Source organism: Cricetulus griseus, chromosome 8 (genome assembly GCF_003668045.3).
Source record: "Cricetulus griseus strain 17A/GY chromosome 8, alternate assembly CriGri-PICRH-1.0, whole genome shotgun sequence".
Lineage (NCBI taxonomy): Eukaryota > Metazoa > Chordata > Mammalia > Rodentia > Cricetidae > Cricetulus > Cricetulus griseus.
This window is the reverse complement of record NC_048601.1, coordinates 62,919,499-62,946,405: the sequence shown is the minus strand read 5'-3', so window position 1 is coordinate 62,946,405 and position 26,907 is coordinate 62,919,499. Positions and strand designations below refer to the sequence as shown.

Below are 26,907 nucleotides of genomic sequence, written 5' to 3'. Positions count from 1 at the left end.
AGTTTATTGGGGGAAGGGAAGGGAAGAAGGAAAGGGAAAAGAGAGAGAAAGAGCATAAATGGAAATAATTTAATAACAGGATTAGAGAAATTCTTGAGCAATTAGTTCAGGACATGATAAGTGTCTGCTAGATTATTCAGGCTTCTCTCTTCAACATTTAAACTTGCTGAGAATAACTGAAATAGATTTAGAATTCTGCCTTTTATTTGGCAATTCTTGAGTATAGAGACAAGATATGTTGACATACCACACAAACTGTTGTGAGTTACATTTCTAAATTTTACTAAATAATAATCTAACACAGAAGTTTGCAAATAATTGACATTTTATTTTATGACTGGCTTTTGAAGACAAGTCTTACAAAGTTCAGGCTGGACTTGAATTCTGTGTTGGAGAAGGCAACCTTGAGCCACTGATCTTCCTGCCTTTGCCTCTAAATGCTGGGATTCCAGGTGTGTGTCACCGTGGTTGGCCCTATTTTTTTAGTGTTTTGAGGCAGGGTTTTGACAGGGTTTTACTATGTAGCTCGGACTGCCCTGGAACTATATAGATCCTGCTGCATTTGCCTTCCTACTGTTTGGAGTTGCAGACCAGCAATGACTGCCTTTAAAATCCAGAATAGAAGGGGAACTTTCTGGCAGTATGAAGTCACTTTTACTCATTCCTTTCTGAGGGTGTGACTTGAACTTAGAATCAGAGGTGTCAGCTGGAGAACAGAACGTATCCAGCTGTGACTATGGGTGTGTGTATCTCCTCCTGTGAGGGCTGTTGTGGAGCAAACATTGAGGATTGTAGTAGACTTCTTTTTGTGTGTGTGTCTCCCTGTGTGTGAATGTGGGTGCATCCATGCAGTGATACACAATTGGGAGTTGGCTAACCCCTGGTCTGGTTCGGAAGTGCATCTCTCTGCCCAGCAAGTCTTTCCTGGTGTTTGTCAAGAGGACAGCCTGCGGGCACATCTGATTTGAGGGATGCTTCTCTGGAAAGCCCCCTTCCAAGTCAGCTACCTCTTCAGATCCTGTAGATGGAAGGGCCTGGGGACCACTGCCTAGGCATGTCTTAGGAGGGAAGATTTCACTTCATCTGTACCCTGGCACATTTGGAAAGGATAGTTTAAAGAGCAATTATTTTTAGTCACATTTTGGGAGAGAGGCCTTTAGGCTTGCCATAGGTTGGTGTGTTTCAAAAGAATGGTTCTCTAACACTGCTTCCTGGTTCTCAGAATAATTTTGTTAAATATTCATTTTATCTTTACTTATGTGTGTGTGTGGGGGGGGGGTACCCACAGAGGTAAAAAAAAAAAAAAAGTGTTAGATACTTGGTGTTGGTGTTGTGTTGCAGGATCCGGATGCGTGTCCCTTGGGGGTGGGGGAAAGCAGACGAGACACCAATGAGACAGCATTAAGAACAAATTGAAACAACAAGATCAGTTTATTCCAGGAAGGGTTAAGCTTTATATACTCCTAGACCCTGCCTGAGGGGAGGAGACCACTGAGCTGGCATCTGCTGAGGTGACGTGGTCGCTGTCCATAGGTCCGCATCATTTCTCTCAATCTCAGCTGCTGTTGTCAAGGCCCTCTGGCAGACCCAGCCCAGCTGTCAGGAAATATCTACTGTGCATGGTCTAGGCTGGCTGTCAGGCCCTGAGGGTTAGTTATCCCACAGTGCTGTGGTTATAGGTGGTCGTGAATCACATCCAATGATGTGAGTGTTGGGAACTGAACTTGGGTCTTCTGGGAGTGCCAGCAAGTGCCATCTCTTCAGACCCATTTAAAACTGTCCTGATATATTTCAGAGCAGTGTTTCTCAGGCATGACTTTCAAGCAGAGACTTAGAGCCACGGGTCTCCCATTGCAGACAGACAGGGCCTTCTCTGTGGCTGCTGCTGGTGCTCTCTCATCATTTCCTTTTCTCTTTGGGATGGAGGCTCTACCCTTGCTTTGAATTTTGTCGTTTCCTTTGGCTTCTTTGATTTTATTTTCTTCTGTTCTCCCAGGAGCTGTTGTGAGATTTGCTTCTCTTGCTTCGCTTTCCTTTCTCTGAGCTGTCCTGTTGCCCAGACTCCCAGCTTCCAGGGACTGCTGAAGCACACTCTTCCAGAGGAGGGTGAGGCAGGTGATAGAGCTTCAGTTGAGCTCGGTCCTTTTCCAGCCCATCCTGCTGTAGCACCTTCCGGGTAATTGCTCTGACTCCTACAAGCAGCCTTTCTCCCTGTTCTGGATATCACACTGTGAGAGCCTCTACTGCTGCTAAGGGTGCTGTGTGCAGAGCCCTAAGGCAGGAGAGATGTTTCCTCAGGCTCCTGGCAGCTGTTATGAGCTGCAAGCTGCAGCTGCTCCTGACATCATCTCCCCACCCCCCACTCCTTGGAAGGAAGCTTTACTTGGGGTAAGGGAAGGGATTCAAGGAAGGGAAGAGAGAGGAGAAAGAGAGAGAGAGAGAGAGAGAGAGAGAGAGAGAGAGAGAGAGAGAGAGAAATGTCTATCTGCCTCCTCAGAGAAATGGTGGAAATAGAGCTGCCGACATCATCTGTAGTAGCTGTGTGGGAATTCCTTCCTATGAAGGACTCTAGTGAGTTTTTCTGGACTGCTACTTAATCTGCTTAGTGTCACTCTTATGGCTTGTGGAAGTTGGTGTTTTAATAAAAAGTGATGCTAAAAGTAAATAGCCAGGGCTGGGGGGGGCGCAGTGGGTTAGATGCTTGCTGCATATGCATGAGGACCTCAGTTTGAATCCCCAGCCCCATGTAAACGGATGGGGCAGTACTTTGGCCCCTGCAGGGAGTGGAGACAGGGACATCCCCAGTGCTTGGTGGCTGTCTAGTCTATATGAAACAGTGAGTTCCAGGTTCAGTGAGAAACTGTCTCAAAAGTAAGGTGGAGAACAATAGAGGAAGACACTAGATGTTGAACTCTGTCTTTTCATGCAAAATACATGCAAACACCACACACACACACCCCACATGCCACTGGCCATGTAACACCAGCCTATAATTCTAGTATTTGAAATGTTAATGCAGGAGGATAACACATTTGAGACCAACCTGGGCATTATAGGGAGACGGTCTCCACAATCAAACACACAGGACAAGACTAGCAAAGCCAGACAAATACTGTCCTTATGCTTGAACAAGGAAGCATAAGGCACTGCCTAACCTGTGCCTAGCTAGGTATATAATAGTCAGTACAAACCTGGGCCCAGAAATGCCTCAAGGATTGACATGGAGCACTGAAAGACTGCATCAGGCGGCCACATCACCTACTCTGGTCACATTGTTCCTTTCTGCAAATGCCTGCGATGACTTCCCGTTGCCTACAGGATGATGATGTGGTACTGAGAGTGACTTTCATGCCTCGGCACTTTGGTCATCTCTGGACATCATTTCCCAGAATGGAGCATCCTATGAGCTCACCTTCCAGCATGTGTCTGCATGCCACCTGTCCTCAAGCCTTTGACTTCCATCAGTGCCTCTTCTCAGAAGACCTTGACCTTCTCTGAGTACAAACTCAGTCTGCCTTTAGAGAGAACATCGCCTCTTTACTGTCTTGTGGGTTGAGTTTCTGGGTGCCTTGCCTCCCCACCTTGGTGGAAGGAAAGTCTGTTCTTGGATGCTTATTGCAATTCACCTCCATCTTCATATGTGTTTATGTGCCAGCTCATCCTGGGGTCTACTGGGAAGCAAAGTCTATGTGTTCTTTAAGACCCCTGTGACAATCTGAATGGGTTGTCCCCATATTATCGGACATTTAAATGCTTGGTCCCTGTTGGGGATGCTATTTGGGGATGCTTAGGAATCATGGTCCTGCTGGAGTAATATTCACTGGAGGTGGCTTTCGAGAGCTTGAGGATTTGCTGCCCTTGGAGCTCACTTGTGGTTCAAACTGTGAGCTCTCAGCTGCTGCTCCAGTCACCATGCCTGCCTGCTGCCATGCTTTCCTGCCATGCTCTATGTGGTGGAGATGGGCTCTTACTCTTCTAGAACAGCCTTTCTGAATTCCAGACAAGCATTCTACCAACTGAGCTACATCCCCGGCACCCAGGCTGATTTTTTAAGCTGTTTGAAGACACAAAAGCATTAGCTCAGCCCTATTGGCTCCATAGTATTTTTGCAGGGTTGTTCATTCACCGTGCAGACTCCTTGTCTCTGCATTATCTGCTACGGCTGGTTATGCCCAAACAAGGAGCTGCACACAGCTGCCATTCTAGTGCTCTTGACTCTGACAGATGACAGACACCAGGACATGGCTGCAGAGTGGGGAGTGACTGGACACATTCCTCCAGAGTGGAGAGAGAGCACTCCAAGCCTCTGGCAAAGAGGTGCCTGCCCTATAATCTGGGAGCAGGGTCTGGGAACAGGGATTTAGGAAACTAATGCCCCTGTGAAGACAGTAACACAAGAGCATATTAGAAAGAGAATTAAGAGGGCTGGAAAGGTGGCTCAGTGGTTAAAAGCACTAGCTGCTCTTCCATAGGTCCTGGGTTTAATTCCTGGCACCTGCATGGTGGTTCACAACAGTCCGTAACTTCAGTTCCAGGAGTTCTCACACCCCTAGTACACAGACACACATGCAGGCAAAACATCCTTACATATAAAAATACAAAACATTAGCAAGAGTGGCTAGAAACATCACTTTGAAAATTGTGAAGTTTGGTGAAGTTGGAAATACTACTTCCTGTGGACAGGAAGTTAGAGGAGAGGGTGATTCTGGCTGAGGGTCACCTGACCCTCTTTTTCCTGGAATCCAAAAGGAATTTGGGGACCTGGTGTCTTTTGGACACTCTGCATCACTGGGAAATAGGGGGGTGGTATTTCTGTCAGGGAAGTGTCCTTGTTCCCAAATAGAGCCCCTCCCCCTCCCAACTGTCTTCCTTTCCCATGTTTGCCTGAGAATGTGAGGGCGCTGAAGGAGAGAAGGCTTGAGTTCCCTACCCAGTCTTGTCGTGGGGCATGGGACAGGCAGGGAGGGATGATGTCTGGGGAACTTGTGCCCAGAGCTGAGTGCTGTTATTCTCATTACTCCTTTTAACTCTTGACAATGAGAAAACTGGAATTTCTATTATTTATTTATGTATTGTGTCTATGTATGTGTATACTGTATGGAGTTGTAGGCAGTTGTAAGCTGCCCATTTACACCCTCTAGAAAAGCAGGAAGGAAAGAGAGAGGAGAGAGAGAGAGAGAGAGAGAGAGAGAGAGAGAGAGAGAGAATTCTACTTGTGTGTGACAGAGATCAGAGGGTGTTGGATCACCCCTGGATCTAGAGTTTCAGGTGGTTGTGAATTGCCTGGTGTGTGTGGGTGCTGGGAACTGTCCCTGGTCTTCTGGAAGAACAGCGGGTGCTTTTAACTGCTGGACCATCTCTTCAGTCCCTGGAACTTCTTTATAACTTTCTTCTTGACTAACTTTTTTTTTTTTTTTGTGGTTGAGTTTTGGGGTTTTTTTTATTGTTTTTTGTCAAGGTCTCACATATCCCAGATCAGCCTTAAACTGACTATCGACCTACTTAAGGATGACCTTGAAATTTGGATGTCCCGTCTTAAGCCCGAGCGCTGAGATTGCAGGTCTATGACACCATGCCCCGTTTACTTTCCTATTGATGTTATAAGACACTGTGATCAGTGCAACTCACAGAAGAACACAGAGGTGATTTCAGGCTCACAGTTTCAGAGGATTAGAACCCATGGCCATTGCGGCAGGAAGCGCAGCAGTGCTGGAGCAAGCCATGGTGCTGAGAGCTCACAACTTGAGATAACCAGGTGGCAGAGAAAGCTATCTGGTAATGGCATAGGTTTTTGAAATCTCAAAGTCCACAGTGACACACCTCTTCCAGCAAGGCCACGCCTCCTAATCTTTCCCAAGCACTTCCAAATGGGGACTAAATATTCAAATATATGAGCTTATGCAGAGCATTCTTATTCAAACCATCATACCCTGTGTATGCAGTGTTGGGCTGAGACCCGGTAATAGGTCACTCATATAATATTTACTCAATTCCAGGACACACATTTACATATTTGTTTTCTGAAACAGAGTCTCTTGTGTCCACTCTGGTCTTAACCTCCTGTGCTAGGAACTTAGGCATGTACCATCAGGCCCAGGTTTTGTGAGCTTCCTGTATGCCAGGCAAGCATTGTGCCAACTCAGGTAACTTTCATTTTATGTTTTTGAGACAAAGTGTCATTCTGTAGCCCATAATGGCCTGAAATTCACTGTATAGTCCAAGGTGTCCTCAAATTCACCTTAATCTTCCTGCCTCACTCTCCCAAGTGCTGGAATTATAAGACATTACCACTCTAGTTTGCTTAATTGAAAAACTATTTTTTATTTTATATGTATGTGCATTTTACGTGTGTGTGTGTGTGTGTGTGTGTGTGTGTGTTGTGTGTGTGTGTGTGTGTGTACGATGTGCAGGCCTGGTGACCATGTTGGTCAGAGAGGGCATCAGATTCCCTGGATTTACAGATGTAAATTTACAGACAACCATGTGAATGTTGGGAACTGAACCTGGGTCCTCTTTGAGAGCAACAAGTGCTCTTAACTGATGAGCCATCTTCCCAGCCCCAGTTTGCCTAATTTTAAAATTTGCTTTCTGATTTTGTGTTTTTTGTGGGTATTATTATTATTATTGCTACTGTTATTATTGTGTGTGTGTGTGTGTGTGTGTGTGTGTGTGTGTGTGAGAGAGAGAGAGAGAGAGAGAGAGAGGGCATGAAGTTTGGTGGGCGGAGAGATGTTGAGAAGTTGGGAGAGGAAAAAGCATGGTTCAAATATATTGTATGAAATCCTTTTCTGTAAAAGAAAATGACAGTTACCAGTATAAAAGCCATCCAGATGTAGTTGTTGCTGTTCCCATTTTCACATAAGAAAGCATAGGCTCAGAAAAGATAGGGACTTGCTCAAGGTGACACAGCTAGTTAGATAACGAAGTCAGGAGCTGAATCCAGCTTAAACTAATTCAAGATCTGACTTTCCACATTCCCACCAGCAACAGGAAAGATGGGAACTAGAGAACTAGGCCTGTCTACCTGTCTTTTTAAAAAAGAGCTTATTTATTTATTTATTATATTATTTATTATGTATACAGTGTTCTGCCTGCATGTATGTATGCCTTCATGACAGAAGAGGGCACCAGATCTCATTATAGATGTTTGCAAGCCACCAACCATGTGGTTGCTAGGAATTGAACTCAGGACCTCTGGAAGAACAGCCAGTGCTCTTAACCTCTCAGCCATCTCTTTAGTCCATCTGTCTACTTAACATTTCTCAGCATACTTTAACCAGGAGAACAGGTTACTCATCTCTACGTTTTTGCAAAGTGTCTTCAGGAATAAGAACGGTAAAATCCCAAGATGCCCCCAGATCTGGAATTAGAACGTGAATTTTAACAAGGTCTCTGAGGATGTGTGTGTACATCGAAGTTGAGAAGTACCGTTTGCATCTTCCTGTGTACCAGTTCCAGGGTTACAGCTCAGCCTTGGTGGCAGCTGTAATAAAAACAAGTCTTTCCTCCAAATTAAAGGGAACCTGTAATGCTTCCTGTTTTGTTTTGCATTTTTTAGATTTTATTTTAACTTTTTATCCCCCCGCCCTGTGTGTGTGTGTGTGTGTGTGTGTGTGTGTGTGTGTGTGTGTGTGTGTGTCTTATGGTAAAATGATTTTTGCAGAGTAGCCCCTGGGATAAAATGATGGGTATACCTTTGAAATCTTTAGGCCCATGTCCTGGTAGTTGGGGGAGGGGAGTCCCCAAACCAGGGAAAGGTGAGGAGATCCGGCCCTCAGGAATAGGCAGGAGAGGAAACAGGGTAGATGGCAGGGTATGCCAGTCATACCTTGTAACAGTTAGGGGCTGAGGGATGCTGGAAGAGCCAGGAGGCCAAGTCCGCTTTGATATGTTAGTCACCTCAGCCATTTGTCCCTGGTTTGAAACTTAAGAATGTCCTAGTTTCATTTCTGTTGCTGTGGTAAAATACCTTGACGAAAATAACATAGAGGAAGAAGGGTTTACATGGCTTAAAAATTACAGGTCACATCCCATCATTTCAGGAAAAACTCAAGGCAGGAATTCAGTCCCATCACAGTCAAGTGCAAAGAGGGAAAACATGTCCTTGTTTGCTTTCAGTTAGCCAGCTTCACTTTTATCCTGTTTGGAAGCCCCAGTCCCCGAGGGATGGTATCATATACAATGGTTATGTATCTTCACATCAATTAATTATCAAGATGTCCTCCACAGACATCTCCACAGGCCAACCTGATCTAGTCAATTCCTCATTGAGACTCACTTCCAGTCGAATCTACATTGTGTCAAGTTGACAGTTAAAACTAACCAGCACAATTAGGAAATATTCTTGAGCTTACTGAGTTTCCCTGTTTCTCAGCCACAGGTGAAGATTTTATGGTAAGAACCTCAGAGATCTGCCCACAGCTTTCTTCTGATCAAAGTGACTCTGAAGACGTTTGGGTCCTGCAGTTGGAACTTATTTCTATGGAGCTAATATGACAGTTCATGGCAAGCAGATCCTTTTATAATTGTGCTCTATTCAAAGAGTATTAAGTCAGTTCATAGACACCTAGAGGCAATGCCAGTTAAGGCACGATCCTTCCTTCTGTGTCAGTGTGTGAAACCTTGTCCCAGTAAGCCAGAGGTTGTGTGGATCAGAGAAGTGCAGGGCAGGACAGGACATCTGATTCATCCTTGGTACAGGCAACAAGTACAGAAGTAAAAAGCCTTTGTAGCTGAAATAGGAGGGTCAGACATTCAAGGTCACCTGTGTGGCTTAGCTTAGACTCTATGAGACCCTGTCAAAAAGCAAAACACGAGGTGGAGAGGTGGCTCAGCAGTTAAGAGTGTGTACCACTTGTGCAGAGGGCCTAAGTTCAGTGTCCAGCATCCACAGCAGGTGGCTCACAAATGCCTGCAGCTGTTCTCATGCCATTGTACATGTGAATTCTAGTGCATGTACTCACACGGAGGCGCATGCATGTGTATGAGTGCGTGTACACACACACACACACACAGACACACACACACACACACACACACACACAGACACACACACACACGCTCACACACACACAATTTCTTAAAAAGCAAAGCAAAACAAATAAAAATAATAAAATAAAAGTAATCCCTTTTTAAAATCACCACATGGCAGTGATTCTAAATAATGTCAACAATAGCTGACCAGTGATAGCTTATGTCCAAGTAACTGCTGTTAACTGAACTTCAATGCTCACCTTTAAGTATTACTTATCCTTGAAAACGTTGATTTTTCTCCTCAAAGTTAGTTTGACAGACTCTCACGTGGATGGTCATCTCCTAACATAATGTGGCCTCGTCTACATGAGTCAACTTAAGAGTCATTTCTGAGGGTGCAGTTGCTCAAGCTGGCTCTGGCCACAGAGCATAATGCCAATACCTATGACACTGCATCCTCCAGTATTTTAAATGGATAAGAAAGGAGCAGCCATTGTAACAATGAGGAAATGGGGCTCTAACACTTGTGGTTTCCAAGGGAGCATTCCAGGTTTGGTTTGGTTTTGCTTTTGACAAAGTCTCACATGCCAGAGGTGTGGAGGTAAGGGGACAGGCAGTCAGAGTGGGTACTAGCCTTTAACCATGTGGGACCAAAGGTTAGAAGTTAGATCATTGTTCAGATCAAGGCTTAGTAGCAAGTGCTACTGCATCATCTGAGCCGTCTCACCAACTCTTAAATTTTATTGAAAAAACTAAAGTGTGTGTATCACTATTGAGTTATACCCACAGCCTCTAGTATTTAACATTTGAAGCACAGAAATTGATGAGAACTGTGTTCCATAATTTTTTTGGTTAGTACACAATATAGGTAAAATTTTCAAGTATGAGATACAGATGTGTATATATGAATAAAAATATGAAGAGTCGCTGTTAGAATGTTCTAAAACATCAGTTTGGAAATAAGATATCAGAGAAGTCCTAAGGGATCTCTGAACAGAAATGTGTGGAGTTAAAAGTGACAGGTAGCATGACTGTGTCTGTGTCTAACCTGTCCTCTTCAGATCCTGTCCTGGTCCATTCCTTTGCCTTCCTGCCTTAAGTTGGTGTTTCCCAGCCTGAGGCGGATACTTGTCCGGCTTCTTTCCCAACCTACGTCAGGCTCTCAGACTTGTGGAAGACTCCAAGCTCAGGATACCAGTATAAAAGATGACCAGACAGTTCAAAATGACCTTGGAAGTTTGGAATGCCACACTGAGAGCAGCTGGAATAAATGTGAAGCTTACACTTCCAGTTAGACAACCGAGTGCCCTGAGTGGCTCTCTGGCAGTGAGATCTGGGGCTATCTTAATGCAGTATATGTCAGAACCTAGCATAGAGGTGGATTGGATGCTTTGGGAGACCGACATAAGCCTTTAGGGAGCACAGCAGAATTCTACAGTTTAGACCTCAATGGTACCCCAAAAGGCCCAGTGTTGAAGGCATGGTCCCAGCCTGTAGCACTGCTGGGAGTAGTGGATCCTTTAGGAGGTGGGAAGTGTGCCTGTGAGGGGGTGTTTTTCCCAGCTGCCAGGAGGTGAGTGACTTCCTCTGTCATGCACACTTGTCATGAAGGCCTAAAAGCAAGGGACCACCGACCAAGGACAATAACTCTGAAGCTGTGACTTAAAACTTTCCCTATTTGTAAGCCTTTCTTCTCTTAAAATGGATTATTTGGGGGCATTTTAAAATTATACTTCTCTCTCTCTCTCTCTCTCTCTCTCTCTCTCTCTCTCTCTCTCTGTCTCTCTCTCTCTGTCTCTCTCTCTCTCTCTCTCTCTCTCTCTGTGTGTGTGTGTGTGTGTGTGTGTTGAACACATGGGTGAACACTGTGAAAACTGTCGAAGGACAGTTTGCAGGAATTCTTTCTTCTTACTGTGTGAGTCCTCAAGATTTAACTCATGTTGTCAGCCTTGGTGGCAAATAGTTCTATCCACTGAGCTATGTCTGCAGCTTATCATTATTATTATTATTATAATATATGGTTATTGTTATTATTGTTGCCATTATTATTATTACTACTGTGCTAGGGATTGAACCCAGGACCTTGTCTATGCTGAGCATGCTACCGCTAAGCTACAAGCTGGTTCCATATGCATACATGGGAGAGTAGCTCCACTCTGACATCTTGATTAACCCTCCCTCCTGAAGACCCCACTCAAAACACATAGTCTAAGTGTTTCCACTGCCTCCACACTTCTAAATGGCAATTACAACTCACACATCTAGACTGTACTCCAACTGTAGCAGGGCGTATGGAAAGGGCACTTTACTGGCAGGCAGGAGACCTGGGTTCCAGTTTTGACTCAGAATATGGTCTTTACCATTTTGAATTTTAGACTTGCACTTTTCAAAACGAAGGTCTCATGCTAAATGTCTCTTCTGGATGAAATTAATCCTTGAGCAGACAATTTTAACTGTGAGCAAAGTAAATCTGTTTTCTTCTTTTTGTTGTTCAGACTGGCTTCAAACTCTCCACCCTCACCTCTGTCTTCCAAGTGCTGAGGTTTCAGGTATGCTGTCCGCCAGGCTAGGTCTCTTTTCTTTATGGCTTACCTAGTTTGTGGTAATGTGTTATCTGCAACAAAATATGGCCAAAGGCATCCCCTGTTTTTAAAATGATTTAATTTTTATTTTTTAAATATGTGAATATGTGTAGCCAGGCTGGCAAAAAAAAAAAAAAAAAAAAAAAAAAAAAACCAAAACCTCCTGATCTTCCTGCCTGTGCCAGGATGCACCACCACAACTGGTGTGAATGTGTGTATATGTAGGTGTAAGTGTGTGGCCACTGAGGCCAGAGGTGTCAGATTGCCTGGAGCTGTCATTACAGGTGGTAATGAGCCACCCGCATAAATGCTGGGACCAAATGCCTATGCAAGAGCAGTATTTGATCTTAGCTGCTGAGCCATCTCTCCAGCCCCAGCCCTTCTTCTTGACTTGAATTTCCCCCCTCTCCACTTTCAGCCTCATTAACGTTGTGTGCCACACCTGCTTCAAGAGGCAGGAGAAGCTCCACCGCTGTGGCCAATGCAAGTTCGCCCACTACTGCGACCGCACGTGCCAGAAGGATGCTTGGCTGAACCACAAGAACGAGTGTTCCGCCATCAAGAGATACGGGAAGGTGCCCAATGAGAATATCAGGTTGGAGCTGGTCCCTATGATAGGGCTTGGGATTTCCAAATGTCAGGCTGGGTCAGCAGAGGTGATAACAGCAGCATTCCCAGCCCTCAGGATGCCAGGCTGAGTGCAAAGGTCTCAGGTCCTTAATTGCACTCACCCCGTTAGGTCCGAGACAGACACTGGGCATCTATAGCAGTGAGGAAAGGCCCACAGGCCCCTGCATAGCTCCTCAATATTTAATTACAAAAAAACCCTGATCTTCCAAACTTTACACATTGTGGAAAATTATTTCTGGTTTCTCTGGAGAACAAGAATAAAAATGAAGTTCTGACAAGATGCATTGCAGCTAAACAGCATGTGTCTTAAGAGGCGGTTTTCCAAGTCAGTGAGCTCGCTGTACAATGTCCTTCTTGCAGCCCAGACACAGGCACTGACAATGCAGACCTCCACAGGAGCCACTGCTAGGACCTCAGCCTAGCACTAGAGTTCCAGCTGAGAGCTCCCAGGTGCTGCTGGCCCTGCTGGCGTTGTCCGTGCTGGGATGTGGTTAGGTGTGTAGGCTGACCTAGGAGCAAAATGGGTGAGGATACTGGTAATTAAAAGCATTTGCAGGGTGTATGGGGCATGCCAATCAAGAACGGGGCCATGGAAACTTTCAGGAATCTACAGGATGAAACTCCATTAGCCTCAGCAGCCTCCTTGTTCTATCTGCTGGAGTCATATTCTTCAAGACCTGAGACTCCCGATCTCATTCCTCGGCGCAAATCCCACTCACTGATCACATCTATTACCGACCTGAAATCTGTCACCCATTGTTCTTTCTTCTTGGGACCATATCCCCAGATACTAATCTTTCCCACACCATAACCTGAACCTTACTTTCCCCATGGTGCTCTGGGCTCTGTGTAGAAACTTTTGATTCCCAGGCACCTGGATAACCTAGAAGTGCACATTTGTTGTTGTTGTTGTTTTTGGAGACAGGGTTTCTCTGTGTAGCTTTGGAGCCTGTCCTGGAAGTAGCTCTTGTAAACCAGGCTGGTCTGGAACTCACAGAGATCCACCTGCCTCTGCCTCCCGAGTGCTAGGATTAAAGGCGTGCGCCACCACTGCTCAGCTAGAAGAAGTGCACATTTCTAAGAATAATTCTTACCCAAACAGAAAGAAGTAGGGCCCGCACTGTGCCAAGCAAGAGGAGAAATCTCTCCCTGCAGGAGCATGTCTTCCTGGACCACAAATCCCCAGTCAGCAGGTGACAGTGTGACACTGTGGGTCTCTGGGACACAGAATTCGTTTTGTAGGAATGTACCACCTAACAGTCAGCAAGAAAGCCCTTGGGGTGAAGTACACCACTCTCTGTTAGACTCAAAGGCCATTAGGGTCCCTTCCTGTCCCATTTTGCCTTGCTTCCCTCAGGATTTAGGTCTAAGACCCAGGATGCTTCATGTCTGTGTCCCAGGCCCTCTGTGACTTGGCTCCTGCCTGTCTGTCCAACTACCTTCCATCCCTATTCCCTGTCCTCTATGCTGCTGTCACCAGGCTTTCTTGCTCTTGGGTCACAGATTAGCATGTCTGCTCTTCCTTCAGTCCCCAGAGCCGGATTCTCTGTCCAGTCCAGTTACTGCTCAGATGTGTTTCCTGGCTCACTGCCCTGATTGACCTTAGCTCCTCTCCCAGCCACTCTTTTTTTTTTTTTTTTTCTGCATAGTACTTAGCACCGCTTGAAAATGCTCTTGTGTACTGAAATCTCTCATGGTCCAAGGAGCATCTTGATAGAGGTCTATCCTGACACTGTGCCTGGCATGCACCAGGCCCGGGTGCTTGCTGAATGGGTGAATAAATGAATGAGTGAATGAATGATGAGTGTGTCTAGGTCTCTCTTACGCTGTCCTCCCCTCGTTTCCCAGGCTGGCAGGCCGCATCATGTGGCGGGTGGAGAGAGAGGGCACTGGGCTCACGGAGGGCTGCCTGGTGTCGGTGGATGACTTGCAGAACCACGTGGAGCACTTCGGGGAGGAGGAGCAGAAGGAGCTTCGGGTGGACGTGGACGCATTCCTGCAGTACTGGCCGCCGCAGGGCCAGCAGTTCAGCATGCAGTATATCTCACACATTTTTGGCGTGGTATGGCCTCGTGTCCCCTCCAGCAACCCTGCTCTTTCCTCTGCGTCTGTCTCCCTCCTCCTTCCCTTGTTCCCAAAGGGAACGTAGAGTTTGGCTTCTGTTTCCATGACAATGGCCACTAGCCCAGGCAGCCAGAGACATGAAGTCTGCCCTCTTGTGTCCCAGGAATAGTAGAAATACCTACTTTCCCTTCTGGTTCTGAATTCAGAGGCAGATTCTCACACTAAAATAAACCTAGAATCTTCCAGTATGAAGTATTTCTTATAATAGAAGGGCCACAGCAACTCTGGGTGTTATCCAACTAAGAAGCTTCCGGAAGCAAACCAGCCAGATTCAGGAGAGAAGGCCAGAAGTCTGGAAGTGACAGGGACTTAAAATGATGCCATTTTATCCCACCATATTTTTCCTCTCTTCATTTTCTATCTGTCTGTCTGTCTATCTATCTATCTATCTATCTATCTATCTATCTATCTATGTATCTGTTTGTCTGTCTGTCTATCTATCTATCTATCTATCTATCTATCTATCTATATCTATCTATCATGGTATCTTACCATGTGGCCCAGGTTGGCCTTGAATTCCTAACCCTGTATCTACCTCCTGAGTGCTGGAATTCAGGTGTGTGCCACTTCTCCTACCTCAGAGTATTTGCTCTTATTTGCTTTGAACACACACACACACACACACACACACACACACACACACACACGCTATAGAGCATGGAGAAGTAAACCAGTATGGATATTGGAAAGGACTCCTGAGACCTACATATGGAATCCAGGAGCCAACATTCATATCTGTGGTGTCATTAGGCTAGAACTACTGGAAGTGTCAAAATGGTAGTGCTTTGGTCAACAAGGGACTCCCCTTATGGCACTCATCTTGGGGATCATTTGAAATTACCCAGGAAACAAAAAAGGGTCTGCAGACTCTAGGCATCTTCAGGATGAGAATGGGCTGTCTCAAAAAGAAATTGATTGATTTTATTATTTATCAGCTTCATACATGCACATAATATATTCTGATCCCTCTCTCCCCACTCCTATTATTTCCCTCCTATCTGGGTTACCATCCCCTCCCCCACCCCTACCTGTCCCTTTCCCAGACTCATGATTTTTGGTTCTGTTTTGTGACTCATTTAGTTTAAGCAGAGGCCCCTATTTTTCCCACTCTCTCGGCAGCTGGGGGGTATTCTGTACTGGATATGTGTCTGTTGACTGACCCTCCTCCTGTTCTCTGGGTAGATCAACTGCAACGGTTTCACTCTCAGCGACCAGAGAGGCCTACAGGCAGTGGGCGTGGGCATCTTCCCCAACCTGGGCCTGGTGAACCATGACTGCTGGCCCAACTGCACTGTCATATTCAACAACGGCAAGTGAGTACTCTTTGTCTGGGCTTGGGCAGTGGGGATCCTACATACTTTGACTTCAACTTGACTTCACTTGATTTCAACCAAAGGCAAACTTTTGAACTTGACTACCATGGATATCCAGTGTTCAGCAACCCAGAGTCTCAGTCCAGACTAACTGGGAGGAGAGGAAGGCTCTGAGGTGGATGTCAATTCCTTGAGACTGTCTAGATGTGTTTGATAAATCATTAACTACTGTTCTAAAACTTGAACTCTGAGATTACTTACCTGGAGTCAAAGCACCAAAGAAGGTTTCTTTTTTATTTTATTTATTTTTATTTTTTATTTAAACTAGAAACAAGCTTGTTTTACATGTCAATCCCAGCTCCCTCTCCCTCCCCTCCTTCCCTGCCCCTCACCGACCCCCTATCCCATCCCCTTTCTGCTCCCCAGGGAGGGTGAGGCCTTCCCTGGGGGAATCTTCAAAGTCTGTCATATCATTTGGAGCAGGGCCTAGACTCTTCCCTGTATGTCTAGGCTGAGAGAGTATCCCTCTATGTGGAGTGGGCTCACAAAAGCGTTTCTAGATTTAGCAGGCCAACAGAGAAAACTCTTGCTGCAGCCATTGAACGTCTGAGCTATCATAAGGTTCCTTTGGCTGAGCTGTGCTGCACAACCGTGCCTGCACAGATGCTAGTCACTGCTAGGATTGTGGGATAACAACTCCAAACGTGATCTCCTCCCCTTGGCCAACCTCACCCAGAAGTCAAAGAGCAAAGGAACCCGGGTGACGCTGTCCAGCCCTTTGCCCTCATGAAGGCACAGATCAAAGACACATGGGCAAATGCTTGAATCTTGGGAGTGGGGCACAAAAGGAAAGGGATCAATAAATAACCTGGGGCCTGATTGTGCATGGTTGAGGCTGGGAAGATCTGGAGGATGAAGGAAGTTTTGGGGAGAAAGCTGCTGACTGACGGCTCAAAGGTGGCTTTTATCTGGTATAATACACCATCTTTATGAGCAAAGGCAATGCATATTGTTCAGGCTTCATCCACCAGACAGTGATTTCTGGGTCTCAGCTGAGAATCAGGTTGATGTGGCAACATAACCCGGACCATGATTTCTTCCTTCCCTCCTGTTTCTGACCACAGCGTCTATAGCCATTGAGAAAGATTGGGAAAGCTTGATTTGGATTCTGAGAATAATGTTTTCCAGCATGTTATGTTTCTCTGTCTAAGCCTCCAGGCACAATTGAATCTAGACCTCGTGGAGTCTTCCTACGAGGGTGTGTTGCTCAGGTTTAGCCTGGTTAGCAGAATGAATCATTCTTAGCCATGCACAACTTTGAGATGGCCCTTCTGTAAGTGCCAGTTACCCAGGGTCCTTCTTGTCACTGTGTAATGATCTAGGAACCTAGGACCCCTACTTCAGGGCATCTCTGGTGTCTGCTGTAGATTCTTTTCATCTACTAATTGTGAGTGGCCATGTGCTCCCTGGGTTTGTTGGCTTTTATGTAAGAGAGGAGATCATTACAGTCACTGCCTGTCTGCCTACCAAACTGGAAATACCCCTGAATGTGGTATTACTGGACCAATTTTAACCACAATATGAAAGCTCTACGGATGCAATTCAGAACTCTTCCCCAAGAGAGTCATCCAAGAGGCTATGTTCTTTCATCATGCTTGTCAGTGGGACAGTAATAATATCCCTATATTTTTTTAGCTGTCTGTTCTCAAATGTGTTGTCTCATGACAGTTTCATTACTAGTTTCTAAGAGGAAGAATGAGGACATGGGGAAGGAAGTCAGTTGTTCAACAGTGAATCCCTCTGTAACCTCATGTCATAACCCAATTCCAATGCCCTTTCCACCATACCAATGCCCTTTCCATCATACCAGTGCGCTTTCCATTGTACCAGTGCGCTTTCCACTGTACCAGGCAGCATCCTGGCAGGGGAGGGATGGAGTTGGTTGTGATCTTCAGTGCTCTGATTGCGTTAGCCCAGAATGCTGTGCGCTCTTCTGGCTGTAGTGAGCAGCCGATGGTATTGATTTCCTTGTGGGTGTCTGTTTTGTCTTTCAGTCATGAGGCAGTGAAATCCATGTTTCACACGCAGATGAGGTGGGTCAGTCTTCTCACACATCCCTGTTTCTCTGACCCATCTCCCTCACTTGCCTGGCTTCCGGGACCAGCCCTTCCTGACTCCTTGGCTGCTGTCACGATGTGTCATGCCCTGCACTGCGGTGTCTCGGCTTCATTGAATGGCAATTTTCTATGCACTTGCAATCACTATCTCCTCCTCACCCTCCTACCACTTGGCTTGCCTCTGTTTTATTTTGTTTGCTTTCTTCTCCCCACCCCACCCCCACCTTTCATTCCTGACTTCTTCATGTTTACCTCAAAGCTTGAACTTTTCTAGTTCTTCATTTCAGCCCCAAACGCCGTTGTCTCCTTACTATTGTCCTTACCCCATTGTCTCCTTACCCCATTGTCTCTGCTTACCATGAAATAAGAATGCTTATTACTAACCAACCAAAGAACTGTGTGATTGTCTGTAGACCCAGCTTTTCATCCAAGCCAATAGTGCCCAGAGCTGTGATATTTTGGTAAATATGTACTCATAGTATACTTTTTACTGATCAAAACTATGAGCATGTGGCCTAGGTATTATTTTACTTTGAACCCTTTGATAGTTCATTCTGGAACCATTTTGAGTGACCATGGCCCAGGAACATACCTTTAGTTTACCCTAAATTCCATGTTCCAACATGGAAGAAGTTTAATGAAGGTTTTGTTTTTGGGTTTTGTTTTTTTTTTTTAATATAGTTTCTCAGAACAAAGAAGGCCATAGACCAAGCCAAACTTAAAATTTGTACATTGGTGGGTACAGCAGGGAGGCAGGTATGGAAAGATGGGAAGCTTTTTCTATAGGCCCAAGATGCTATCTAATGACGTGCTTAGCTTTTGGATTCAGAGAAGCTAATAGTCTGCTAAGTTAATAAATTCTACAAGGTCACAGGATATTAGTTCTGACACAGAGGTGGGCAAGGCATGGCTGTTCTGGAGGGCTAGAGCCAACCTAGAAAAGATAACCTCTGGACCGGCAGCATTCCAACCGTTCCACAACCCTGAAATTCTAGCCAGCTAATCAGTCCTGCAGCCAAGTTTCTTTTCAGGAGTCTTCACTCACAGCCTCCCTTTATGACCAATCACCACATTTTGCACATTTTTGGGGGACCGCATGTTATTTATTAAATACTATAAGGTCCCTCATAGATAGGAGCATTCATTTCTAGAATCTGTTGTGGATGAGGCTGAGTAATGGGCAGGACAGCATTCATTAGGAGAGAGGAATAGCTGGCAAAGGCTGTTAAGAAAGAAACTCATGGATCATATCAAAACCAGTACACATCGTGATCTGGATCTGAATTTCTTTTTATACTCCCTGTGCTGACATAACATGTAACATAGGATGACAATATCTAAACTTAAGTAATCAAGAACACAATTTAGCCTAATGGGGGCAAAAGTAACATATGAAACAAACATTTCTAAAATAACCAAAATTTACATATTTTAATGAGATTGATTATATAGTTCCCCCTGTATTTACAGTTATTTGTACTCTATGAACTGTCTTGCTTACATTAAAATGACTTGAAATGGGACTTTAGGACAAGTCACTGCAGGATTGTCTCCCTTTTTTATTAGTAAAAATTAAATATTGTTTAATTAATTTTTAAGTCTGGTAATTATACTATAGGACATTTTAGATACAAATTAAATCAATAAACATCAGTACTGAAGGAGCAAACCATCATGGATGGTGTTACTAGAGATTGATGTCATTCATCTAATTTGGATAAGAACAGTCAACCCAAAACCTTTGGATATCTCTAGAGTAAATGGAGTGAAAGTTTAATTTAAAAACTTGATGTTTTGTTTTGTTCATATTATATTGAACAATGAGAATATATATATATGTATATATATATAATACACACACATATATGTGTGTGTATGTGTGTGTGTGTGTATTTATTAAAAAAGTGAAAAGCTTGAATCTTTCACACATTAATTTTGAGTAAGTTAGGATTTAGGATAAGCAAATAGTCACAACAAAAAAGCATGATCAAATGAAAGAATACAATATTTTAACTTCATTAAAACCTAGATTAGTATTATTTTATCACTTAAGAATATATCAGGCAGAATAATGAATACCATAAACAGTTTTTTAACAGCTAATTACAAAAATATGTAAGAAACATAACAAGTGAGAGAAACGTTTAGTAACTTGGAGATGAATATCACGCAGCAGTTTGAAGGCCACATTAATTTCATGCAATGTTCCTGGTTGATGTGGGAAACTTTCTTATCTCCTGGGCACAGCCTGATCTTTTAATCAGAATGGCATCTTTGATGTGATGTCTTTTTTTCTTTCAGTTGATAGAATTGTCTCGGTTTGTTAATCTACTAGATCAAGTTTGATTGACCTGGATTCACTTGTCATTCCTCAGTGACAGGGTCCTAATGGGGAGGACCAGATGATGAGAAGCTAAAGAAGATAGAAAAGCTGGGGTCCAGTGATCTTTCACAAGTTATGTCTTATGCCAAGCAAGTTTATTAAGAAGTACAGAATCTTATAAATAGTTTGTGGGAGAAAAATAGGACAGTGTCAGCAGAAAGCCACCATACAATGGGACAACGTCAGCAGGAAGCTAATCAAGCAATATTGCACAAGGGGAAGACAGGATATCTCAGGGCATCATAGACCAAGCATGCAGCAGTGGCCTTGGAACTGATAACTCCCGTTTCTTCAGGGAGAAAAGCCAAGTTCCCAGGAATAGAAACTTTGATTCCTTTGAGTCTCTGGCCCCAGCCCCAGACTGTGCCTTGCTAAACCTGCCCTTGGGCAAGGATACAGACTAGATTCCTTCTGCCCTTTCATCAGGGCATCCGAGAAAGCCTTGGGCTGCCTAGCTCTCACCATTTTATAAACAGATTTAAACATCTGTCCATGGAAATAGGAATATTCTAAATGGACATAACTCTCTAAACACACACACACACACACACACACACACACACACACACACACACACACACACACACACACACATTTAAAGCAGTGACTGATTATTCAAAAGCAAAGGCTTTTGTCCAGTGGGAAAACATATTAAATCACAGGTTTTAAATGTCCTTGTAGTAAAAGGATACTAAGAACAAATCAATCCTTGAGAGAATATCATAGAAAATCAAGCATTAATTTTAATCTTAGGGTATTGAATTAATCTTTAAACTTTTATAAGCTCTTATACTGTTTATAACTAAGTCACAACTATATTTTTAAAACAACCTTCTATAGCATACTTTAATATTAACATTATTATTATTACAAAATTTAGGAAAACAATTTTAGTAAGATAATTTTAAATGAAAGCTCAGGAGGCTATATCTAAAACAAAAAAAACATATGATATCTTAGATATCTAAAAGTTATAAACACAGATAAAGTACATTGACTTCTAACCTAATGTAAATATTACTCGTTAAAGATCCAAGTTATTATAACATGCAGCTTGAAATGCATTTTTTGTTAGGAAAAGCATCTACTTTTCATTAGTGTTTGTGAGGCATCAAAAGCACAAGGCATCTAGATCAGAGTAAAGTTTGGCATTTATAACTTCATTATTATTTTTTCTAAACTAAAAAAACAGAGATGAGTAATTTCTAAAAATATGTCATTATGATGTTATACAATAAAGTGATCTGTAAACTCTAGGAGATCTGAATTAAGCCATAAAGTAGGTTTTAAATAAAAAAAAAATAGGGTTTTTTTTTTCTTTACATAGGTCTGGCTAAAATAAGGACCTTGAAAAACCTGTTTGTTTATGCATTTGTTTTTAAGGAAGCAGCAATGGTCAAAAATGTCCTTAAGATATTTGTTTTCATATGCATGTAAATGTATTCATATATATATTTATATATATATGCTCACACAGAAAAAATATCTAAAAGCATAGACATAAGTTATTCTCTTATTCTTTGGAATGAAGAGTTTAGTATCTCAAGGGCAGGCAATTATCTACTAGGAAAAATGCATTCTGCAGTAAGAGCAATCATCTCTCTAAGTTAATTTATATATTAAAGCAGTAGGAGCCATGTAGGAGAACAGAATTGAGATAAGGATTGAGGAGATAACATCTTGGCAAGATTATGTCTGGTTTGATTTGTTTGATTATGTAGTCTTATCTTTAAAAAGCAAATTTAAAATTTTAATTTCTTTATTGTTTATACGTGTATGGATGCTTTGCCTGTATTTTTACACACCATGTGCATGCAGTGCCCACAGAATTCAGAAGGGAGCACCAGACCCTGGGACTGGAGTTAGATCCAGTCTGGATCAGCCATGTGGGTGCTGGGAGATGAACCCATGTCCTCTGGAAAAGCAGCCAGTGCTCTTAACTGCTGAGCCATCTCTCCTGCCCAGATTTAATTTTTTTTAATAGAAAAACTTATGTTAACTGTCCCAAAGAAAGATTTAGGGCCATTTGTCATCTTTGTTGGTTTTACCTATGTGGTTACATTGATTAAATACACTTTTTGTCTTTCATCTTTATTCTGTTTCTTAAACTTTTAGTTTGACTATGAACCAAAATGAAGCTCGGCCAAGTTTACAACTTTAGCTTACATAAGCATTTACTTATAAGCCAATTTGGCAGTAAGTATATTATGCAAAAATAAACAAACCATAGCCAGGTGTAGACAGATAGTCTATCTAAGTAGTCAGACATAAAATATATTTTAGTAAACAGACTTTGAGCATTACTGTTTGTTGGGTTTATATTTTCTATAACTCTCATCATGAGAGCTTTAGTAGACACATATCTAATAATTTATATATAGTCCAATGTAATAAAAACTTGCATTTAACAGTTTAAACATATTTTGAAGATCATATGAATTTTATGTTACTCATTATATAAATGGAATAAAAATATATGTATATTTTAGGTATATATATTTAGAATCTGGTTTAGAAGGAAATCCTTGTCAAAATATGTATATATAGAGGTTTATGAAACATTCAATATTCCTAAACATATCATTTTAATAGGCTATAAGATGTTTAGAGTGCTCACATTTATAAAATAGTATAGTATATATTTGTCAGGCCTTAATATATGATCACAATATTTCAATTTAATCAGCACCTGCACTTTAATTGGGCATGCAAAAAATAATTTTAGCATATAGCAAATGTTTAAAAAGAGAAGTGAAATGTCCATAGTTTGTTAAAAAAATTTTGACACAAACATCACATAAAGACAACAAGAAACACAAAACTAATTATAGATAGATTCATAGCACAATTACATAGCAGTAAGTGCTTCTGATTTTTAAAAAAAGTTTCTCTATTCCCTCAAGATGTGAGATACAGTACCATAAAAGATCTAGTCACATAATCTTAAGGTTCTCTCTCTCTTTCTTTAAATAGCTAAGGTGTAGTGTTTTTATTTTGTTTTTAATGTAACCAAGACTGCTTTCTAGCAAGTGTCTTGGAGGTCATAGCTTGTACTAAGCCAGGTATGGCCATCCTTCCACAAGAAGTCAATTAAAAGAGACAAATTCAAAATGGAAAGCAGAAAAAGAAGATTTATCTCATTCAGGTCACATTGTGAAGTTGTGAGGAGGAGAACAAAGAGATCCCGCAAATTTGTCAAGTCCATCTTTAAGGTCCTGAAGACCAAAGTTTAACTAGAGATGAGATATGCATGTCTGAGAAGTCCTGGTCAAGGTACAGTTCTGCCTTCCTCAAGGCGTGGTTCTGCCCTCCATTGATTCATCATCATCTGGTTTTTAGTCTCATCCCATACATTGTTAGAACTCTGTGAAATCTCTTTCAGGAGATAAGTTTCCTCTGAGGCCCTTCCCTCTACCCAGAGAAACTCCCATGTCCTTTGGGTCCACTCTTGGCCGTAGTCTGATAATCAGATTGAGAGATATGAGTGCATCTAAACATCTTTCTATCTGCCAGCTCTACTACAAGGGGGGATCAAGTTTTATGAAGATGTTCCCCAGAAAAGCCATGTGTTACTACATCTGACCCAGGAGCAGAGGAAGGATGGGTCTAGGAACATTTAGTGGGCTTCTTGTTAGAAAAACAGATGCAAAGGAACACAGAAGCCATGTTTAACAAACTCATCAGTCAAATAACAGACAAGGAAACTCAGCAAGATGCTTGAAGATGGGTTTCAGCATAGGTCCCAAGGAATCATGTTGAGGGATGCAGGGGTTACCTTTAATGGACCTAGGAGTTCCCTTAAGCTGTAGGGACCTTGACTCGGGACAAACAGAGATTTTTGTCTTCAAGGCTGACAGGAATGTTAGGACTGGTTTGTATAATGAAGACACTGCGAACATGAGAATTAAAGGAAAAAGCTGCTCAAGGAAAAGTGTAAGATAGACAGGGGACACAGCAAGGCCAGAGAAAGGGGAGACACCTACACTAGAATATGCATTTTGTTTTGATATAAAAATCTAAAAGAGGGCTGGAGAGATGGCTGAGAGTTAAGAGCACTGGCTGCTCTTCCAGAGGTCCTGAGTTCATTTCCCAGCAACCACATGGTGGCTCACAACCATCTATAATGAGATCTGGTGCCCTCTTCTGGTGTGCAGGCATACATGTAGGCAGAACACTGTGTACATAACAAATAAATCTTTAAAAAAATGATGTCATTAAAAACTAAAACAATAATTTTTAACTTTAGCATATAATTTAACTCACATGTGGAATTTTTTGAAGACCTCTTCATTATAAATTACCAATGTTAGTTTTAACAGATACTCTATGTTTTAATTAAAGCAGGGTGCCTGTTTGTGTTTTTTTTTAAAACTTCATTGCCTAGGACTTTGTTCAGCATGCAGAATAAACCATTTTGGAGGTAGTAAACTGTTGTTTGAACGAGAATGGCCACCACAGGCCATATACTTGAATGTTTGGTTCCCAGTTTGCAGAACTATTTGAGAAGGATTAGAAGGTGTGGCCTTGTTTAAGGAAGTGTGTCATTAGGTGTAGGCTTTGAGTTTAAAAAGGTCATGCCAGGCCCAGTTTTGTCTCTCTTTGCCTGCTATTTGTGGATCAAATGTGTGCTCTCAACTACTGCTCCAGCACCATGTCTGCCTGCCACCAGGCTGTCTACCATGATGGTCATGGACTAATTCTCTGAAACTCTAAGCAAGCCCTCACCTAAATGCCTGCTTTATAAGTTGCCTTAGTCATGGTGCATCTTCACAGCAGTAGAATAGTAACTAAGACATAAATGTTTAGGTCATCTCTAGATCCCCATTTTCCAAGAGTTTGCATGTTAGTAATGATCACATATAAAACTAGAGTACCTGACAGCAAACATTTCCTCCTATTTGGAAACCTTTTTCCATATATATAATGTTTTTCTTTTCTCCTAAAAAAATTGCCTGTCCATGCTAGCTAGAGAATATATGTTTTGCATCAGTTTTACCTGCTGCTTTTGAGATTGATCTTTTTAGGTTTTACCCTGAGACCTCTCCCACTGAGACTCAGGATACCACATGTTTACAGAAATGTGAGGGGCTCAAGACACTGGCTGGCCAATTCTCCATCATGTGTCTTCCTGGGCAAGCCAACACAGTTCCTTCAGCCCAGGAATGGGGCATATTTGTTTGGTTTTCCTAAAGATCATTGTATGGGGTATGGCCCCTGATGTCACCACACTTTTTTGGGGAGGGAACAAGTACCTCTTGTCTTTGGCATCTTTACTGACAGGTGCTCATAAAATTCCTAAGCTAAAGTCTTGGTAAAGTCACAGGAGAAACAGCAGAAAAACACAAATATGAGTTTGAGGAGTGTCAGGAGACAAAGGACAAATAATAATAAATCAAAACATTTCAATGACAATGAAAACCAAGACGAACAAAACAAAAACCAAAGATGCCTTCAAAGTTCCAAAAGGGAACAAAATACTGAAAACAAGCCAAACAGAATCCAAAATGCTTTTGGAGATCCAAAAGCAAGCAAGCACACTAAACTAAATGGCTAGATTTTCAAAGCAAGCAAACAAACTAAATACTTTAACCAAATATTTAGAAATCAGGCCCCAAACACATCTTTCAAAGAAAGATCCTTGTTAACCAGCTAAAAATAAAGAAAATGAACCATTGACCAAGCCAAGGGAGGTCCAGAACCCCCTCCCTCCTACCCAAGAACTCACCAACAATTCACCTGAGGAAGTTAATTCCAGAGATCTGAGAATAAAGGCCACTGACCTAAACCATCATGGCCAAATTAATTACAGCAAGCAATTAATTAAAGCAAGCTTTTATATTCATGTTCACAGACTGCCTCCCCCTAAGGTGGGGTTTGAGAGGTCAGCATTGGATGTGAGGAAGACAAGAAGACTCAGGGGTTTCCAAGCAGGGGGAAAATACACTGGATTATAGGAGCAGAATGTAAGCATAGTAAATTGATCATCACAACCTTTTGAAACAAAGACATGATTGCAAGGTGTTTCTAACAAGGTAATCAGCAGCAGCGGTAACAATAGGTAGTCACAATAATCTTTTGAAGAAAAGGTTGGGTTGCAAGATGGTCATTATGACTTCTTGAAGCAAAAACATGGTTACTGTTTCCTGGAGCAGGCAGTACAGAACCATTTGTAGTTCAGGTCATAGGTGGGGCATAGCCCAATCCTTGAGAAACAGATTTAATCATAAACAGAAATGAACCTAGTTTGTCTTTACTATAAGATGGCCTTTAAGTCTAAGATGGAGGCAGGCTGGTTTACCAGAAGTAACAGCAGATGGTCTGGACAAAATGGGTCCATGTCTGTACTTGGCTCCTGTTCAGCTGATTCCTCTGGTGAAAAGTGGAACATTTTCAGAATCTCATGTTGTGGCGCCATGATTATTGATTCAAAATCCACAGTTCTTCTCTTAAAAGGAATAAGAAATTGTTTATTTTGGAGTCATTTTGAGTGACTATGGCCTGGTTATCCCAAATTCCATGTCCTCTGGACTTTTTTAAAATGATGACCACAGAGGTATCTGGATTTAAAATGTTGTATTCCAGCCAGGTGGTGGTGGCACACACCTTTAATCCCAGCACTCGGGGGGCAGAGGCAGGCGGATTTCTGTGAGTTCAAGACCATCCTGGTCTACAAAAGCTAGTTCCAGGACAGGCTCCAAAGCTATAGAGAAACCCTGTCTGGAAAACAACAACAACAACAACAACAACAACAACAAACAAAAATTGCATTTCAAAGTTTGGGCTTT

At 42.7% G+C, this 26,907-nt stretch overlaps 1 protein-coding gene across 2 annotated transcripts in view; it reads left to right on the top strand.

The window, feature by feature from the left end:
• Smyd1 (SET and MYND domain containing 1) overlaps nt 1-26,907 on the top strand; it is a 47,230-nt gene that overhangs the window by 7,147 nt on the left and 13,176 nt on the right. The window contains exons 2-5 of one of the 2 annotated variants that reach the window (XM_027429537.2): nt 11,974-12,150; nt 14,034-14,247; nt 15,492-15,622; nt 17,677-17,715. In XM_027429537.2, coding sequence (XP_027285338.1) covers nt 11,974-12,150; nt 14,034-14,247; nt 15,492-15,622; nt 17,677-17,715 — 561 coding nt within the window. The remainder of the gene's footprint in view (nt 1-11,973; nt 12,151-14,033; nt 14,248-15,491; nt 15,623-17,676; nt 17,716-26,907) is intronic. The other variant, XM_027429538.2, reaches the window with a different exon arrangement.